This window comes from Syngnathus acus, chromosome 6 (assembly GCF_901709675.1).
Source record: "Syngnathus acus chromosome 6, fSynAcu1.2, whole genome shotgun sequence".
NCBI classification, from domain to species: Eukaryota; Metazoa; Chordata; class Actinopteri; order Syngnathiformes; family Syngnathidae; genus Syngnathus; species Syngnathus acus.
This window is the reverse complement of record NC_051092.1, coordinates 16,614,319-16,634,434: the sequence shown is the minus strand read 5'-3', so window position 1 is coordinate 16,634,434 and position 20,116 is coordinate 16,614,319. Positions and strand designations below refer to the sequence as shown.

The 20,116-nt window shown below is 43.0% G+C and overlaps 1 protein-coding gene across 8 annotated transcripts in view; it reads left to right on the top strand.

Annotated features, from left to right (window-relative positions):
* Nucleotides 1-5,846: 5,846 nt before the first annotated feature.
* The window catches only part of cdk10 (cyclin-dependent kinase 10), a 79,267-nt gene continuing 64,997 nt past the window's right edge, over nt 5,847-20,116 (top strand). Inside the window, exons 1-3 of one of the 8 annotated variants that reach the window (XM_037253684.1) lie at nt 5,847-5,973; nt 15,425-15,530; nt 16,239-16,311. In XM_037253684.1, coding sequence (XP_037109579.1) covers nt 15,444-15,530; nt 16,239-16,311 — 160 coding nt within the window. In that variant the 5' untranslated portion in view covers nt 5,847-5,973; nt 15,425-15,443. Of the gene's footprint in view, nt 5,974-15,421; nt 15,531-16,238; nt 16,312-20,116 lie in introns of all 8 variants that reach the window. The other 7 variants (XM_037253686.1, XM_037253687.1, XM_037253685.1 and 4 more) reach the window with 7 other exon arrangements.

Sequence of the window (20,116 nt, the reverse complement as noted above, 5' to 3'; positions counted from 1 at the left end):
GCATTGCCCACGTTCCGGGGAGGCGGGGGACATTGAGTCTGAGAGGACTCATTGCCTTCATGGTTGCATGGATGGATGAATGGACAGACGGACAAATGGATCGCGGCGGCGGTGGTGCTGATGAGGGAGGCTGGATGGATAGTGCAAGTTTATGGAAGTTAATGGTGCAGCATGTGAATGCCTCAGCCATAATAGTAATAAAATTATAGATGAATAACCTTATTATGCTACATTTTACTTTGGTGTGAAGGGGTATTTACTTTATGTCTCTTGGTTTTCAGAGATGCCTTTATCTTCATCGAAGACCCAAACTGAGTCTTCAGATTCTGACTCACAGCCTCCTGCCATTCTCATCACTGCTCCATCACACGACGATATCTATGCCTCCTCATCTAACTTCACAATAGTTGATGCTGTCAAAGAACGAAGGCCCTCTTCAGCACCCATTGTTGGCAAGAAATTCATGAAGCGAAAGTGATCAAAAGACCTAGCATTGGGGTCACCGATGGTGTTGGGAGCCATTCTCTTGACTTCTGTCTAAAAAGCGTAGGTCCATTTCACTCCTTGTGTCTCTATGTGCCAGGTAATTGACTGAAGATTAGTCCACAGGTTAGTTCACCACTTGCCCAAGGTCAACTGGGTTTGGCTCTGTGCAGAAAATGGATGGATGGATGGATGGATGGATGGATGGATGGATGGATGGATGGATGGATGGATGGATGGATGGATGGATGGATGGATGGATGGATGAGGTGGGGCATCAAATTTTGCGTTTCAAATTTCCTACTGCACTTGCCACAAAAATTCTAAAACTTCACATGTAGCTAAATAATCATGACCTGAAGCCCTCTTTATGATAATATTCTTTAGAACTATAGAATCAGAATCAGCTTTATTGACCAACTTTGTGCATGCCAAACAGGGAATTTGACTCCGGTTGATCTCAGCCTCTGTAGAACATTTAAGTAACTGACAACATTCAGGTAACTAACAACATTTAAGTGACTAGAACAGGATGTTATTGCACAGTGATGACTGAGTCTCTATGAGGGTGAGAGTTCATCAAAGTGACAGCCTGGGGGAAGAAGCTACCTATAGTGACAACTGGTGACATAATATCTCATTGTTTTGACTTTAATGAACTGCACCGAGCTTGTTGAACAAATCCAACTGAAAAGTTCTCAGAACGGCCTCAAGATAATCATCCTCCGTCAAATTTTGTGATTTTTCAGCCAAGGGCGGTGCCAATAATTCCTTACGGTGATAAGGAAAACTGCTGTAACTTGACCCACATGACCCTATCTTGAACAGTAGTGCCCTCTACAAAATTACATCAAAGCAGCCCTGGTTGAGCATTTCACCTCGAGCTATGAAAATCTGGTGGTATTTGTAACAAAAAAGTCTTTTGGAGCCCAATATTAAACCTAACAGAAAGTCAACCATTTGAATTTACTTTAATCACAGCTTGTCAAACTTTCATACATTTGATGAGAGTCTTGGCCTGAAGACATCCACAAACTTATTTTTCATTTTTGTGGTTGTGCCACCAATTGGCCAAAGCAGACAAGCCCAAAGTCCGGGTCGCGGGTCAAATCCGGTCCGTGTGTAAATGTAGACCAGCCCGAAGCATTGTGTCATAAGATCAATAATATGTGGCCTGCTGGCACTGGAATGAGCCACAGAAATAAAATCTGCAGGGACCAGCGTCATCTGGAGACCAAACAAACCAAGGAGCGGGGAGAATAACGAGGCGAAAGTACAACCACAAAGGCTGCCAAGGACGAAACAAGACGCCAAAGAACGGTTTTGGAAGACAAACTGGCCCCCAAATTCATGGGCGACTCAACTCGACCTAATGTAACCATTCTGAAGAACTTCTTTACTGCTTTTTATCCTGATATTGCATTGGGGCACTGTCGGATAGAAAAGCCCAGCGCTGACTTGTAAAGCTCTTACCTGAACGCAGACTTAATATAATCGGCTGAAATTTAAGTAACCTAGTGAGAAAACAAACACGCGTTGGAGAAGTTAGACACAGGCAATTGAGGTGCCCTCGCCTCCATACGATAAAATTTTCCAACAGAGTCAAACACGGAAATTTACAGTTATGTTATACTGCGCGGCTCGGTGGTGCACTGGTTAGCACGTCGGCCTCACAGTTAGGAGGGTGTGGATTTGATTCCACCTCCGGCCCTCCCTGTGTGGAGTTAGCATGTTCTCCCCGTGTCCGCGTGGGTGTTCTCTGGGTACTCCGGTTTCCTCCCACATCCTAAAAACATGCTTGGTAGGCCGTTTGAGCACTCCAAATTGCCCCTTGGTGTGAGTGCGAGTGCGGATGGTTGTTCGTCTCTGTGCAATTGGCTGGCAACCAGTTCAGGGTGTCCCCTTCCAACTGCCTGATGACGGCTGGGATAGGCTCCAGCACACCCGCGACCCCTGTGGGGACAAAGCAGTACAGAAAATGGATGGATTGATGTTATACTGCACCAAGGTGTCACTGCAAGAATTAATGTTGCTTGTGGTAGACAAGGGTGTTCAATTTTGCCGAAACTATTCATTCTATGCGACACAATTACTAGCCTATCTTAAAGTAAAGAATGTCTTAGAGGGCATTAAAGTGTTAAACCAAGTGTTTAAAATTAGTCAGTTTGTTGATGAAACTGTAATCTTTTCATCTCTTTAAGACAAATTACACTTCAAAAAACCCTAAATGTAACACATCTCCGCTCCTTGGGTGCGCTGATCACCATTTTTCACGCCTCCGCTTCTCGGTTGCGCCGATTGCCCTGCGGAGTCAAGCCTCTCCATGCCTTTCTCCTGCTAGCCCCGTTTGACACATTGCGTGTTTCGTTGTCATGGTGTCCGTTCGCGTCTCTGTCCCGCGTCTCGGCACTCCCCGCCTGTGTCCTACCCGTAATCATTGCAATCACCATCACCTGCCCCTTGTTACCTGTCTTGTATTTAAAGTTAAAGTTAAGTTAAAGTCCCAATGATCGTCACACACACATCTGGGTGTGGTGAAATTTGTCCTCTGCATTTAACCCATCCCCATGTGATTTTGATCCATCCCCTGGGGGAGAGGGGAGCAGTGAGCAGCAGCGGTGCCGCGCTCGGGAATCATTTGGTGATCTAACCCCCCAATTCCAACCCTTAATGCTGAGTGCCAAGCAGGAAGGCAATGGGTCCCATTTTTATAGTCTTTGGTATGACCCGGCCGGGGTTTGAACCCACAACCTTCCAGTCTCAGGGCGGACACTCTACCACTAGGCCACTGAGCTGGTCGGCCACTGAGCTGGCTTAAGCCCTGTTCGCGTGTCACTGCCTGTCGGATCGTCCTGTTCATCCTGTTTACCCTGCTCACTTTGTCTGTGGTTTCCCCACGTCTGGTTCCTGTCCGTTTCTGCTACCAGTCCATTGTTATGTTCCTCTGCCTGTTTGTTCCCCTCATCCTGTCCTCCACCACCATTTTCCCATCAATAGACCCTGGTCCAAGCTGCATATGGTACCCTGCTCCATTCTGCACATGACAAAATGAAAAACTATACACTTTGAATCTATGACTGGAGTATATAGAAATAATTGGATGAATGCTTTTTTTTCTTTTTGTTTTTCAAAAAATCTGATTCTTTATGTTTTCACATCCCCCAAAATCTTTCTCAAGTTGTGAACTAAACTTTGAACTAGGACGTGTAGAAAATTAACTTTCTCAACACTGGATGAAATAATCTGGACGCGTATTAAAATGGATATAGTACCTCAACTAAATTTGAACCAAATTCTATATGATATGGATAAAACACCAATCCAAATGAGGACACTGTGAAATATAGTAATAATTATGGGTAAATTTCACATACATAAATGTAAATGGAGAAATAAAATACCATCCCTGAATTTGTTTAAAGCAGTTGCATTTTGCTTCTAGGTCTGGTTTTGTGCCTGGGTTCCACCAGGGGCACACCTGTGTTTAGCCCCCATGAGCTTACATGGGTTTCCGACTGGGTCTTATGTGGGTTCCAAATGGGCAATTTTATGTCTGAACCATCCATGCACTCACGTGTATTTGACTATTTGGGCTTGAACTGGGGATCTTGTGATTTTTGTGGCTTAGGTGTAGTCACATGTGTTAAGACAACGGCAATGCAGGAGACAGACGACTTGATCCAATTTGGAAAATACTTTTATTAAACAAGGGTGCATGAAGAATCTCAAGGTGTGTTTAACGAGGGAAACTTGGAAAACATGTAGGAATGCGGCCCCCGAGGACTGGAGTTTGAGACCCCTGATGTAAACTCATGTTGCGCGACGAGCAGCCCCACTCGCCCTTTCGTGTCAAACGGCAACGATAAGGATCATCCTGTGAGAGTGTTCAGGAATTTCAACTAAAAATTACTCTTAATGAGATTGTTTCTGTTTTAGTAATTTATTTGGGCTTTGCACCTCTACCTTTACACTCTCATGTCCCGAATTCTAAACGTTGTCTAGTTCTTTGGGCAAACAAGAAATATTACATTCACAAAAAAAAAAAAAAAAACGTTAGTTAAAGCAAATATAATTTTTGTTTTGAACATTGAAAACTTCATTTGTATACGTTTCATTTGCAACCTTGGTCTGGCACCCACAGCAGATTGTGTTTGCACATTCTGGACCACAGTTATATTTTTGTTTCAATTAATTAAAGAAAAAGACTATTCAAGCAATTTACTCTTGTATTTAAGATTGTACGGTGATAGCACCTGATAAAATGCCGGCGGGTAACAGCTCGAAGCAACTTTTTTTGATTGGGGAAGAAAAAAACTATAAACTTTTCGTTTTTGGAACCATAAACCTAGTTCATAAAATATCATTTATGAACTATAAACTGAACAAGTTCATTTTAAAATTTTTGAACTGAACTTTGAACTAAATTGTGGAGAAAATTACCTTTCCCAACACTGTTAACAGGAGAGTGTTTTTTAAACATGTTCAATAAATAGCATCCAAAACATGTTCAATAAATGCTGTTCCAATTTCAAAAACGTAAACGTGTAAATCGGGACTTCAAGATTGAACAAAATAATCGTGATTATGATTTTTATCCACAATTGAGCAGCCCTACTGTAAGGAGTTACCTCAAGACAAACCATTCAAACGAGTCACGTGGACTTACAGTGGCAAGAAGAAAAAACAATATCCATAAGCACATGGAACATACTACAGTCATCATTTAGTACATGAAAGAACTGAGCTTGAAAACGACAAGGCACATGGAAATAAGCGATGCAAACATTCTTCACCAGCACATAGCTGAAACTGCCCTTCAATAGCTGCAGATTGGGAATAAGATGTGTTGCCCAGTTGTAACCCATGCCCACTTAGCCCATACACAACCCTTATTTTACCACAAGGGCTGCTCAATTAATCAAATTTTAATCATGATTATGATTTTGGCTCCAGGTGATCTCAAAATTCATATAAGCGACGAAAAATTATCTTTTGGTGTTTCTGTTCTGAGACGCGCATGCTCAACTCAACCGCTACACGCCCGCGTTTGTGGAGAGTGGAGATTCAGGCCATATTAAACAGAAGATATTGAAAAAAAAAAAAGTTCAATAAATACTGTTCAATAAATGTATTTTAATCATTTTTAAAAAATGAACAGTACACGAAAGTATTAGAGGTGGATTTAAGACAAAATACCCAATTCCATAAAAAGAATACAGTGAAGATTTTAACATTTGGATTAGGAAGTAATTGTGAATTGTGGCGGCACCACCAATCATTTTGCGTGTTTGCCTGAACACCGCCTATGCACGTTACGTGTGCGAACGTGATTTGACTTAGTGTATTTGCCATAGTTAGCGATCCAAAATGGCCGACCTTCTGCACATGCGCGTTCAGATCGCGCGTGGGTCACGGATCGTGTCTTCAAAGACCTGATAAAGGACTCGTTTCTGCCATTAATGTGAGGTGATTCCCTGTAACATCGCGCAGGTTTGGGTTGCATTCCATTCAGAATTATTACCTCTGGCTTGCTAAATATGTTGTTTGCGACTCTATCTCTTAGAACTGATCGCCTTCTTCTTTGGGCTGCTCCCGTTAGAGGTCGCCACAGTAGATCAATAGTTTCCACCTCACTCTGTTCTCTGTATTTTCCTCTCCCACACCAACCACCTGCATGTTCTCCCTCACCATATCCTTAAACTTGATATCCAGCGGAATCTCCTTTGTCGCCTCGTTTTTTATTTGATATTTCTTATGCAGTATTTCACTGTTTATCGCACGCAGGACGGGATAACCTATTCTTGACTGGCCAAAAAGTGTTGAAAGTTAGTTGCAACATGTTTATCGACCACACTTGATAATTTTGAGGTATTTGGGGACATGGAAGTTTCAAAAAATTAGTTTATTGCGGAAGAACATTTGTTCACTGTGGATCGCAAAACCTTGAATTGGGATAGACGCAGTGGAGCCTGTCAAGACACGATAGTTCACCTTTATCTCCTAACTCAGTCGCCAACTCCTTGTATTTTATTTATGTTGTGCAGTCAGGCATTCTTTATTTATTGGGCCAAATCTCAGTCACAATATTCATGCTTAAAAAAAAAAAAAAGAACATTATAAGTTAACTTCACTATATTGTTGGATTTGGTCCACAATTTGGGAAGCGCGCTATCCGCGCCTCACGGCAAAAGCCATAGCCAATCACCTGTTATCCAATTTACTCACTGCGTGCTCGTTTTATTTCTTAAGTTTTAGGAAAAGGCTAATACAGCGAAACAAAATTTAGACTTACTAGGTTGGTTGAGGTCAATCACAATTCTTGTTAAGAAAGCTCTGTTTTCAGGATAGTACAATACAGCGCTGGGCCTTTCGTGCGACCATGCTCAAGAGCAGAAAGTCTCCATTCAGAAAAGGCAACGTTCAAGGTTCTTTGGTCGGCTTATATTCAGTTGCACATGCCAGTGTGGGCCGAATTCAATGGGTGATGAGTCAGGTGGTGTGGCAAGTTCGCAGGAGAGTTTGATTCCATGGGAGTGGGTGCTGGTTCGGTGAGAGCTGGTTCCGTGGGGGTGGGTGCTGATTATGGGCGATTTGGTGTGTGTGGGGGCTGTTGTTTTCCATCCCGTCTTTCGGCCTTGGCGATCGCCTTTGGCCGGGTTCTTGGTTGTTTTCTTCCTGCCGCTCTTCCTCTGGCACCTCTACCGGTTTTATCTCCAAGTGTCCTTCCTGTAAACCATTCTTGCACATACGTCCACTTCGCCCACTGTTGCACACCGCCCATTCATCATTCTTTCAATTTTGTCAATTTGTACGGAATTATGTGAACTTTTGGCTGTGACATCATCAATTTGTTAATGTTCCCTGACTATGCAAAGTTCTGACTCACCACTTACCATGCATTTGTTTGTTCTTTTGACACTATCTTTTGACACATATCGTTTCATTGTTAGGCAAAACATTTCCCTCTGTCCAGAACGTTCAGTAGTAATCCAAAGCTGGCGTCTAGCATTAATCAAAACACAAGATACAATCAAGTACTGAACATTTTCAGATGGGAAGACCAGGAATCAGATTGATCACACACTCATCAATAAACGATTTAGGAATTCAGTGAATGATACAAGAGTACACAGGTCTGCAGACATTGGAAGTGACCACTATCTTGTATGTACAACGATTCAAGCTAAGATTGAAGAGACAACTAAAAGAAAGGAAAAACACCAGAATCAAGTATGACATTGCAAAACTGAAGAACGAAAACATGTTAAAGACCTTCACTATCCGTCTAACAAACAGGTACCAAGTATGGAAGAGGAAGAGCGAGGAGGAGCAGGAGATGAAGAGGTAGAGGGTGACTTCCAAGTAATGGAGAGGGCATACATAGAAGGAGCGGAGGCAGTATTGGGTACACCACGGAAAAAGAAGAAGCCATGGATCAGTGAGGAATCATGGAGCCTCGTAGAGCAAAGAGAAGAAATAAATAAGAAGATCCTGGGAACACATTCCGAAAGAATCAAGAAGTAGCTAAAAGAGAAGTATGCAGAGAAGAACAAAGAGGTGAAGAGAAGTACAAACTGGATTCGATTGAAGTTGGGAAATTGTGTAAAATGTAAATAAAAACAAAATACAATGATTTGAAAATCCTTTTCAGCCTATATTCAATTGAATACACTACAAAGACAACATATTTAATGCTCAAACTCATAAACTTTATTTAATTTTCTAATAATAATTAACTTAGAATTTCATGGCTGCCACACTTGCAGTAGAAGTTGGGAAAGGGCATGTTTACCACTTCGTTATATCACCTTTCCTTTTAATAACACTCAATAAATGTTTTGGAATAGAGGAGACTAATTCTCTTAGCTTCTCATGAGGAATTCTTTCCCATTCTTGCTTGATGAACCGCTTCAGTTGTTCAACAGTCCGGGGTCTTCCCTGTCGTATTTTACGCTTCATAATGCGCCACATATTTTCAATGGGAGACAGGTCTGGACTGCAAGCGGGCCAGGGGAGAACCTGGACTCTTTTACTTCTAAGCCACGCTGTTGTAACAGGTGCAGAATCTGGCTTGGCATTATCTTGCTGAAATAAGCAGCGGCGTCCATGAAAAAGACGTTGTTTGGATGACAGCATCTGTATGTTGTATGTTGTATGGTTTCCGGCCGTGGCGCTTACGTGCAGTGATTTCACCAGATTCTCGGAACCTTTTGATGATATTATGGATCGTAGATGTTGAAATCCCTAAATTCCTTACAATTTTGCTTTGAGAAATGTTCTTAAACTGTTCAACTATTTTCTAACGCAGTTTGGACAAAGTGGTGAACCTTGCCCCATCCTTGCTTGTGAATGACTGAGCATGTTTGGGGAGGCTCCTTTTATACCCAATCATGGTACCCACCTGTTCCCAATTAGCCTGATCACATGTGGGATGTTCCAAATAGGTGTTTGATGAGCTTTTCTCAGCTTTCTTAGTATTTTTTGCCACCTTTCCCAACTTCTACTGGACGTGTTGCAGCCATGAAATTCTAAGTTAATTATTATTTGGCAAAAGAAGAAGAGCAGTTCAAGAGGGAGGAAATGGAATTAGATGGAAGCTGACATCAAAACTTGATTATTTGGACTTTGCAGATGATATATACAGGACTGTCTCAGAAAATTAGAATATTGTGATAAAGTTCTTTATTTTCTGTAATGCAATTAAAAAAACAAAAATGTCATACATTCTGGATTCATTACAAGTCAACTGAAATATTTCAAGCCTTTTATTATTTTAATATTGCTGATTATGTTTTACCGCTGTCAAGTGGCATGGTGGTACAAGATGGTGTAAAATTGGGTATCGAATTTGGCCCAGGCACATTGGATATCCCAAAACATGTAGTAGTTCCAAAATTTCACCAGGAGTTGGTGTTAAAGCTTGTCATAGGGGTGACCTGATGGAAACTAACAAATCTAATAAATTGTTAGCAATTGGGACGACACGACCTGTTCAAACACGTAGCAACGCACAATTGTGAAATATGAGTTTGCTATGCCATAATTTTAAGATGTAACAGCTTGAGCAATATCAATATAAATGTTAAAGTTAGAAGAACCCATTATTATGGCTAAGTAGGATTATGTGTGAAGATTGATCTTTACTAGACAAGATATATGATTTTAATGTTGCAATGTTTTATCCAACCTGTATTTAACATTGTTGTTCCATCGATACATGAATGTATTAAGTTGTGTGGAGACAAAAGGTGTTGTTTGTTATACTATTGGAATCGACCAAATATTCACCTAGATATTTTTATGACATGGTGCAGGGATTCTGACCTTTCACCTAGATATTCCTATGACCTGGTGCTGGGATTCTGACCTTTCATCGAGATATTCTTTTGACCTGGTGCAGGGATTCTGACCTTTCACCTACATATTCCGATGAGCTAATGCCAGAAGCCTATAAATATGTTGTACTGACACAGAGCGAGGCGCTTCTTCCTAATCAGGGTGATGGCCGTGACGCTGCCCGGAGTAAAGAACGCCGTTTAGACGAAGATGGATTTTTCATTCTTTTTGATATTGAACCAAAATCTACTAAGATGAATTTCCAGAGTCTTCGAATTGGACTTTGTCAAATTTTAAGCTTCGAATTGGACTTTGTCAAATTTTAAGCTTCGAGGAAGGCAGAGGAGACAGCCGCTTCGGGCAGAAAGGGGAAGACGCCAATTACGGCTTTGGCTAAGCTCCTCACGGCCAGACCTTTCCTCTTTTTTAAACAGAATTCGGATTTTGGAACAAAGGAGAGCCGATCACTCGACTTGTTCAACCAAATAGGATTTTAGACCTTTAGTCTCCTCTTTTGTTTTGAGTGGGTGAGTGTTGTTTGTTTCGACTTGTAATTCTTTTTCTTGCTTATTCATTAAATCTCTTCTTAATCCTTAATTTGGTTATCGATTTTTTCGTATTAACTATGTTTAGCATGGTTTTATATGGAGCAATTAGAACTTTAAAATCTCTTTATTTCCCTATCATAATCATTCTTTAAATCCGTTCAATTCTTTTTAAAGTGAAGACAGCTTTAATCCTTAACATCAGGAATTGTCAGATCTGGTTCGAAGTAGTTATCTTGAGCTCAGCTAGGGCGAGTGCGCTCTAGTAAATCAACGAAAAAATATCCGTAACATAACAAAAGCCTCAAATCACCGAAGGGAGCCATCATTATGGCGCGGTTATTCTGACGTGTCTCAAATTTAAGTTACTCAGCACGAGCGTCGTTTGACTTCAGAGGGAATGGCGTCATAAAGAGATTATATTGATTCTTTTAGAATTAATTTAACTCAGGTGGTCAGAGACGGACGAGTCTCTTCACCCCGGCTTATCGAACCCTTTAATGGGAAGTGCAGGTTTGACAATCTTAAGAAAATTCAAAAATCCAATCCCAAAATATTAGAATATTTCCTCAGACCAAGTAAAAAAAAAGATTTATAACAGCAAAACAAAATCAAACATTTGAACATGTCCATTAATGCACTCAGTGCTTGGTTGGGAATCCTTTTGTACGGATTACTGCATCATTGCGGCGTGGCATGGAGTTAATCAGCCTGTGGCATTGCTGAGGTGTTATGGATGCCCAGGATGCTTCAATAGCAGCCTTTAGCTCATTTGCATTGTTGGGTCTGGTGTCTTTCAGCTTCTTCTTCACAATACCCCACAAATTCTCTATGTGGTTCAGGTCAGGAGAATGGGCAGGCCAATCGAGGACAGTAATGCCATGATCAGTACACCATTTACTGGTGGTTTTGGCACTGTGGGCAGGTGCCAGATCATGCTGGAAAATGAAAATCATCATCTCCATAGAGCTCTTCAGCAGACGGAAGCATGTAGTGCTCTAAAATCTGCATTTACTCTGGACTTGATGAAACACAGTGGACCAACACCAGCAGCTGACATGGCTCCCCAAACCATCGCTGAGTGTGGGAACTTCACACTGGATTTCAAGCAACTTGGATTTTGCTCCTCTCCAGCCTTTCTCCAGACTCTGGCACCTTGACTTCCAAATGAAATACAAAACTTGCTTTCGTCTAAAAAAAAGTGCTTCTTTTCCATAGCCCAAGTCAGACGCTTCTTCCGTTGTCTGGAGTTCAGAAGTGGCTTGACCATGGGAATACGGCTATTGTAGCCCATTTCCCGCACACATCTGTGAACAGTGGCTTTTGATACCTGGACTCCAGCTTCAGTCCACTGTCTTTGAAGCTCCCCCAAATTCTGGAAGCGACTCTTCTTCACAATGCTGTTAAGGGTGCGCTCATCTCTCTTGGTTGTGCAGTGTTTCCTGCCACATTTCCCCCTTCCAACAGACTTTTTGTGGATGTGCTTTGAAACTGCACTCTGTGAACAGCTTGCTCTTTGAGAAATTTCTTTTTGTGTCTTACCCTCCTGATGGAGGGTGTCAATGATGGTCCTCTGGACAGCAGTCAGATCAGCAGTCTTCCCCATGCTTGTGATTTAGTTTACTGAACCAAGCTGAGTGTTTTTCAAGGCTCAGGAAACCCTTGCAGGTGTTTCGAGTTAATTAGACGATTCAAGTGATTAGTTGAATACCCTACTAGTATACTTTTTCATGATATTCTAATATTTTGAGATATGCTATTTGAGTTTTCTTAAGCTGTATGCCATAATCAGCAATATTAAAATATTAAAAGGCTTGCAATATTTCAGTTGATTTGTAATGAATCCAGAATATGACATTTTTGTTTTTTTAATTGCATTACAGAAAATAAAGAACTTACCGTTTTTATTCATGTATAATGCGCCCCCATGTATAATACGCACCCTAAAAATGGCATGTCAATGCTGGAAAAAAGCCTGTACCCATGTATAATACGCACCCAAATTTTGACTATTTTTCTTTTTTTTTTTTTTTTAAAGTCCCAATGATCGTCACACATGCATCTGGGTGTGGTGAAATTTGTCCTCTGCATTTGACCCATCCCCGTGTGATTTTGATCCATCCCCTGGGGGAGAGGGGAGCAGTGAGCAGCAGCGGCGCCGCGCTCGGGAATCATTTGGTGATCTAACCCCCCAATTCCAACCCTTAATGCTGAGTGCCAAGCAGGGAGGCAATGGGTCCCATTTTTAAAGTCTTTGGTATGACCCGGCCGGGTTACTTAAGTCCGTAAACGTAAAATTATTTCAGAAAAAAGATCATCTTTGGGAACAACCGGATGTTATTCTGCCGGTCAGTATCACTGCGCATGCAGTAGCAAACTCGATAGCGAAGAAATATGTGAGACTCTCAACCAATGTTCCCTCTAATATTTCATGTATCTGGGCATACACACAAGCTCCCTGAGCAAACTGAGGACTACTGTGAGCAACATCAGGTGGCCAACCCGCGGCTTGCTCTTTGCCGGGTTTCATGCAGCTCGCTTCGCTTCGGGGGGGTAATGGGACGTCAAACGCTGTGTGTTCGCTTCGCTTCCGGGGGGGGGGTGGTTTCAATGGGACGTCAAACGCTGCGTGTTCGCTTCGCTTCGGTGGGGGGATGTTGTTTATGCGCTGGATAGATTTTCTTGTGCGCTGAGAATGTGCGGGCAGTGCGCGATTGCGCACACGCGCAGCTTAGAGGGAACATTGCTCTCAACGGGATCACCAATATTTGAGTGATGTTCCAGTTATTTATCACAATTATTTATTATTATAATAATAATATATATAATATATATAATAATTATTTATTATTATTCACAATTGTCATGGTGATCTTTCTGGTGATTTCTTAACTAGGCTGGATGTATTTTTTTTGTTGGCATTGATTTCTCCGACTGCCCAGAAAGGCACCACCGCGATCAGTTAGGTTAAAATGAAAAGAGAGGAAAGTGACGTTGTAAAGAACCATCCGTGACAAGATTTTCTTCAAACATTGTTGTACCATGATTTTTTTCAAAAAAAAAAAAGAAATTAAAAAAAAATTTTAAAAAAATTGTACCCATGTATAATGCGCACCCCAGATTTTAGGACAATAAATTAGTTAAATTTTGCGCATTATACATGGGAAAAACGGTAATCACAATATTCTAATTTTCTGAGAGTCCTGTATAGCGTTACTCTCCTCTACAAAAGATCATATGCAGAATAAAACAACCCGAATGGATGCAGAAGCCAAGCGAGTAGGACTCAAGATCAATACACAAGAGACAAAAACAATGAGGATAAATGCAATAAACCAAGAACGAATCAAGATCAATGAGCAAGGTATTGAAGATGTAGACCAGTTCACCTACTTGGGAGCAATAGTATGTAAAGAGGGAGGCGGTATGAAAGATCTGAAGAATAGGCTGTCAAAAGCAATAGGTGTATTTATCAAACTTAAAAAGACCTGGAGCTCCAATGACATCTCAAGAAGAACCAAGCTAAAGCTTTATAAGACGCTAGTAGTGCCAGTACTGATGTATGGATGTGAACCGTGGAAAATGAATAAAGGGGACAGCAAGGCAATTGATGTATTCCACAACCGATGCCTACGAAGAATACTCCACATACATTGGCAAGACCACATCAGCACTAAAGACCTACTAGAAAGAGCTGAAATGGAGCCATTGAGTGAAGAAGTTAGGATGCGTAGATGGAAAATGATTGGACACATACTACGGCAGGACCACAACAACTGCAATACAGCCATGACCTGGGCACCAGAAGGAAAAAGAAGGAAAGGAAGACCGCCTGGAGGCGTACTGTCGAGAAAGAAAGGAAAGAAGCAGGATGGAAGTCATGGTCCGAAGCGAGGACTGCAGCAGCTGACCGTGACAAGTGGAAGCGCTCTGTGACGGCCTTATGTGCCACAAGGCACGAAGTGGAATAGATAGGCCTTTTACCAGTCACCAACATACACACACATGACGCGTTCTGAGAGGCTTATGTGAATTGTTCATACATTATTTAGCCAATTGGCAAGGGTTCCATGTATGGGGTACTTCCTCTGCAACCTATCCGAAAAGGAGGACGTTTCAACGCTGGAAGTCCGGTCCTCCCAATCTTTCTAACAAGCCAATCTCGGGGCGTTGTGACGCAGTCCGGGCCGAGCCTCCTGGCTGAGCCGCGAACTGGCTGACACGTTTGTGTTTGTTAGTTTCGATCTTTATAAACTAGGTTCAGTGACTTCAGCGTAAATGTTAGTCAAATGAACCCTTACCAATTTCAATTGAATATATAACGACGTGTCAATAATTCAGCTAACGTAAAGCCTCTTGGAACGCGTCATGTTTGCGTATGTTGGGGCCTGGTGAAAGGAAATCGACGTAACCGGGCACTTCAGCTGCAGAGAGGCTCCTCATTTCTTGCTCTTAAATCAGCTACGGAGAGTCTAATTCTTGTGATATGTCAAAGTCGCGACAAATACTCTTAAATCAGCTACGGAGAGTCTAATCCTTGTGATATGTCAAAGTCGTGACGAATAGAGATGCCCATGTAAATTTTGGTGCCAGTTGATACTTGTTTTTGGACATTTGAAGCAATTGTCTATACAATGATTTCCAATGGGGAAATTGTGAGAGCTTTCTTCCGACATCGACCTAGACATCAATCAATCAATCAATCAATCAATCAATCAATCAATCAATCAATCAATCAGAAGGGTGCATGTCCCTTTTCCTCATTAAATGTGGGTGTTTTTTTAAAGGCATTCATTGTTTCATTAGTTCTTCAAAATGAATGGATAAAATAGAAAATGCTAACTTTTCTTCATTTTCCTGATTAAAAAAATGCATAAACTTGGATAGTTACTGAAAAAGGAACCATCCTCACTTTACCATCCCTTTAACATATTGACATACTGACACTGTTTTGTACTTATATTCCAGCTCTTGCCAGTGACATTGTTGTCACATCCCTTGCAAAGGTGGTGACGCTGTTAAAATGCTGAAATATAAGTATTTTTGCTTTCTTTCTTTAGGTCTATCTGTTATTTACCAATGGACGTCGCAGGAGAGGAACAACTGGAACTGATAAGACTCAAATCGATGAAGAAAAAAGTTTTCATCGTGCCCAAAATTGATAGAGTAAGAATGAGGGTATTACAAACATTAGGAGTATTCTAATAAAAGTAATATTTCACAGATCTAACATCGTATTGATCTGTAACTTTGTGACTCCATGCTGGGTTAATTATTTTGCCATGACCAGCAACACGCCACCTTGCGGTTTGCCGTGAATCACGCAAAAACTGCAAGTACAAATCCTGTGCCTGGTAAAGTGGGTTCACTCGTGGCGTAGTCGGTAGAGCCATTCACCCTGAGGTGATACTTTATTTGTTCGAATAATGGATTAAATACATCTTGGTACTGTTTTGTTAGAGATTGTTTTTTATATAAAAAAAGATGTTTACGATACAATTTGATACATCTTTAGTGCTTTCACAACCACTGCCACGTTTTTATTCTTAACAGTCGAAAAAATATTGATTTTACCGTTGGCAAGGGTAGTTTTTCAGCTATTAATCATCCAATGGTACTTTTGATTTACATTGCCGTTCTCTTTAAATTAACACTAGCAGGAGTTGTGGTTATGCCAAAATAACCACTGCCATGTTTTTTTCTAAACATTCAAAAAAATATTGGTTTTACCATTGGCAAGGGTAGTTTTTAAGTTAGTTATTACTCATCCAATGGTACTCTTACATTGCTTCAAATGTTTTTTTGTTTTTATTTCAGTTATTGACATTGTATTCTGTTTTATGTTAAGTACACAAACTTTCTTCTCACCCCCAGTTTGGAAAGTGCAGAAGTGTCCGGGGCTTTGAAAAGCTCAACCGAATAGGGGAAGGAACCTATGGCATCGTTTGTAAGTCAAGTACCGTATTTTTCGGACTAAGTCGCACCGGAGTATAAGTCGCACCAGCCATATGCACAATAAAGGGGAAAAAAAACTATATAAATCGCACTGGAGTATGAGTCACACTTTTGGGGGAAATTTATTTGACAAAATCCAAAACCAAGAACAGACATGAACCAACAACAACAGGCTAAATGATACGGTATGCTAACGTGACATAAACACAAACGAGGAGCTGAGAACAGGCCTGACGTAACATTAACAGTGATTCAAATAACTATAACATAAAGAACACGTTTGTCAAACCATCTGTGACACTCCAAATCATTAAATCTATCGAATTCTTCGTCCTTTGTGTAAACAACGCCACGTGTGCGGCGCGTCGCGCCGCTGACATCGGACTCGTTGTCAGTTGCAGTTTAAATTATTCCACAGGCCCATATAACTAGGTATAAAATATATATCAAGTAACAATAATATAAACAATTTTATCGAACCATCCGTGTCACTCCAAATCATTAAATCCATTGGAATCTTCGTCCTTTGTGTAAACACCGGCGCTTCTAACCCTGGAAGTGTGTGCGGTGCGCCGCTGGCGTCAGTTGCAGTTCAACTTATTCCACAGGCCCATATAACTACCGTATTTTTCGGACTAAAAGTCGCTCTGGAATATACGTCGCATCAGCCATAAAATGCACAATAAAGTGAAAAAAAAAACATATATAAGTCGCACCGGAGTATAAGTCGCATTTTAGGGGAGATTTATTCGACAAAACCCAACACCAAGAACAGACATGAACGAGCAACAACAGGCTAAATTATACGGTATGCTAACGTGACATAAACACAAACGAAGAGCTGAGAACGGGCCTGACGTAACATTAACAGTTATCCAAACATCATAACATAAATAACAACTTTATCAAACCATCTGTGTCACTCCAAATTATTAAATCAGGGGTGTCAAACTAATTTTTTTCGCGGGCCGCATTGTAGTCATAGCTTCTTTCGGAGGGCCATTATGACTGTCAACCCAAATAAATGTATGAGCACCTCATATTATATACAGTAAAAGCTACAAAACAAACTGACAACTCGTTTTCAAATCAGACGAGTAAAAACTGGTCAAATATTTAAAAAAACAGACATTAAAAGTGAAGACAATTTGCAATTCTAGTAATGACACACGAATTTGATGCACAATTTGTCTTCGCGGGCCACATAAAATGACTAATAACTAACATAAAAAGTTTGTCAAACTTTCTTTCTGCTGCGTGATTACCGTTTTCGGCTGCATATTTTACTACTTGCAGTTTGTAATCTGCAGAATATGATTTTCTTTTCGGTGCCATTTTTGTTAAGCCCTTTCTCAGTTGATATGAGTTACAGCCAAGGTGAATTTATCAAAGAAGGCCTAGAGCGCCCTCATCCGGTTTAGTCTGAAAATAACGTGAAGCGAATCTACTTCACAATGACGGTAATGACGGTGTGAATGTGTGTGAGTGACAAAAAAAAATTTATCTTAAAAATTCCCCTCCGTGAGTCGTCACCTTATTGTGGTGGAGGGGTTTGCGTGCCCCTATGATCCTAGGAGCCATGTTGTCTGGGGCTTTATGCCCCTGGTAGGGTCACCCATGGCAAAAGGGTCTTGGTGAGGGGCCAGACAAAGCACGGCCTAGAAGACCCCTTATGACGAGTAAAATATATGGACCTAGTTTTCGCTCGCCCGGACGCGGGTCACCGGGGCCCCTCTCTGGAGCCAGGCCTGGTATTGGGGCTCGAAGACGAGCGTCTGGTGGCCGTCCCCCTTCCCATGGGCACACCACCTGTGGGAGGGGCCAAAGGGGTCAGGTGCAAAGTGAGCTGGGTGGCGGCCAAATGCGGGGACCTTGGCGGTCCGATCCCCGGCTGCAGAAGCTGGCTCTTGGGACATGGAATGTCACCTCTCTGGCTGGAAAGGAGCCCGAGCTGATGTGTGAGGCAGAAAAGTTCAGACTACACATAGTCTGACTTGCCTCCACACACACTCTGGTACAAACCGTCTCGAGAGGGGCTCGACTCTCTTCCACTCTGGAGTTGCCCACAGTGAGAGGCGTCGAGCAGGTGTGGGCATACTTATTGCCCCCCGGCTGGGCGCCTGCACATTGGGGTTCACCCAGGTGAACGAGAGGGTAGCCTCCCTCCGCCTTTGGGTGGGGGGACGGGTCTTGACTGTTGTTTGTGTCTATGCACCAAACGGCAGCTCAGAGTACCCACCCTTCTTGGAGTCCCTGGAGGAAGTGCTGGAGAGCGCTCCTTCTGGGGACTCCATCGTTCTACTGGGTGACTTCAATGCTCACGTGGCCAATGACAGTGAGACCTGGAAGGGCGTGATTGGAAGGAACGGCCCACCCGACCTGAACCGGAGCGGTGTTCTATCTTTGGACTTCTGTGCTCGACACGGATTTTCTATAATGAACACCATGTTCAAGCATAAGGTTGTCCATGTGTACACTTGGCACCAGGACACCCTAGGCCGCAGTTCGATGACCAACTTTGTAGTCATGTCATCGGATTTGCAGCCGCATGTTTTGGACACTCGGGTGAAGAGAGGGGCAGAGCTGTCATCTGATCACCTGGTGGTGGGTTGGCTCCGATGGTTGGGGAAGATGCCGGTCCGACCTGGCAAGCCCAAAGGTTCTGTGAGGGTCTGCTGGGAACGTTTGGCAGAATCCCCTGTCAGGAAGAGCTTCAACTCCCACCTCCGGCAGAGCTTTTCCCATGTCCCTGGGGAGGCGGGGGACATTGAGTCAGAGTGGACCATGTTCCGCGCCTCCATTGTTGAGGCGGTCGACCGGAGCAGTGGCCGTAAGGTCATTGGTGCCTGTCGTGGTGGCAATCCTCTAACCCACTGGTGGACACCGGCGGTAAGGGATGACGTCAAGCTGAAGAAGGAGTCCTATCAGGCCGTTTTGGCCTGCGGGACTCCGGAGGCAGCTGACAGGTACCAGATGGCCAAGCGGAACGCGGCCTTGGCGGTTGCTGAGGCAAAAATCCGGGCGTGGGAGGAGTTTGGTGAGGCCATGGGGAATGACTTCCGGACGGCTTTGAGGAAATTCTGGTCCACCATCCGGCGTCTCAGAAGCAGGAAGCAGTGCACCGTCAACACTGTTTACAGTGGAGATGGCGCGCTGCTGACCTCGACTCGGGACGTCGTGAGTCGGTGGGGAGAATACTTCGAAAACCTCCTCAATTCCACCTACACGCCTTCCATTGTGGAAGCAGGGCCTGGAGACTCTGAGGCGGACTCTCCAATCTCTGGGATCGAAGTCACTGAGGTAGTTAAAAAACAAGGCCCCGGGGGTGGATGAGATCCGCCCGGAGTTCTTAAAGGCTCTGGATGTTGTGGGGCTATCATGGCTGACACGCCTCTACAACATTGCGTGGACATCGGGGACGGTGCCTCTGGATTGGCAAACTGGGGTGGTGGTTCCCCTCTTTAAGAAGGGGGACCGGAGGGTGTGTTCCAATTACAGGGGAATCACACTCCTCAGCCTCCCTGGTAAGGTCTATTCAGGGGTGCTGGAGAGGTCGGGAGGTCGAACCTCGGATTCAGGACGAGCAGTGTGGCTTTTGTCCTGGCCGTGGAACAGTGGACCAGCTCTACACCCTCGGCAAGATCCTCGAGGGGGTACGGGGTGCCGAGCCAACTGATAAGGGTGGTTCGGTCCCTGTATCGCCGATGCCAGAGTTTGGTCCGCATTTCCGGCAGTAAGTCGGATTCGTTCCCAGCGAGGGTTGGACTCGGCCAAGGCTGCCCTTTGTCACCGATTCT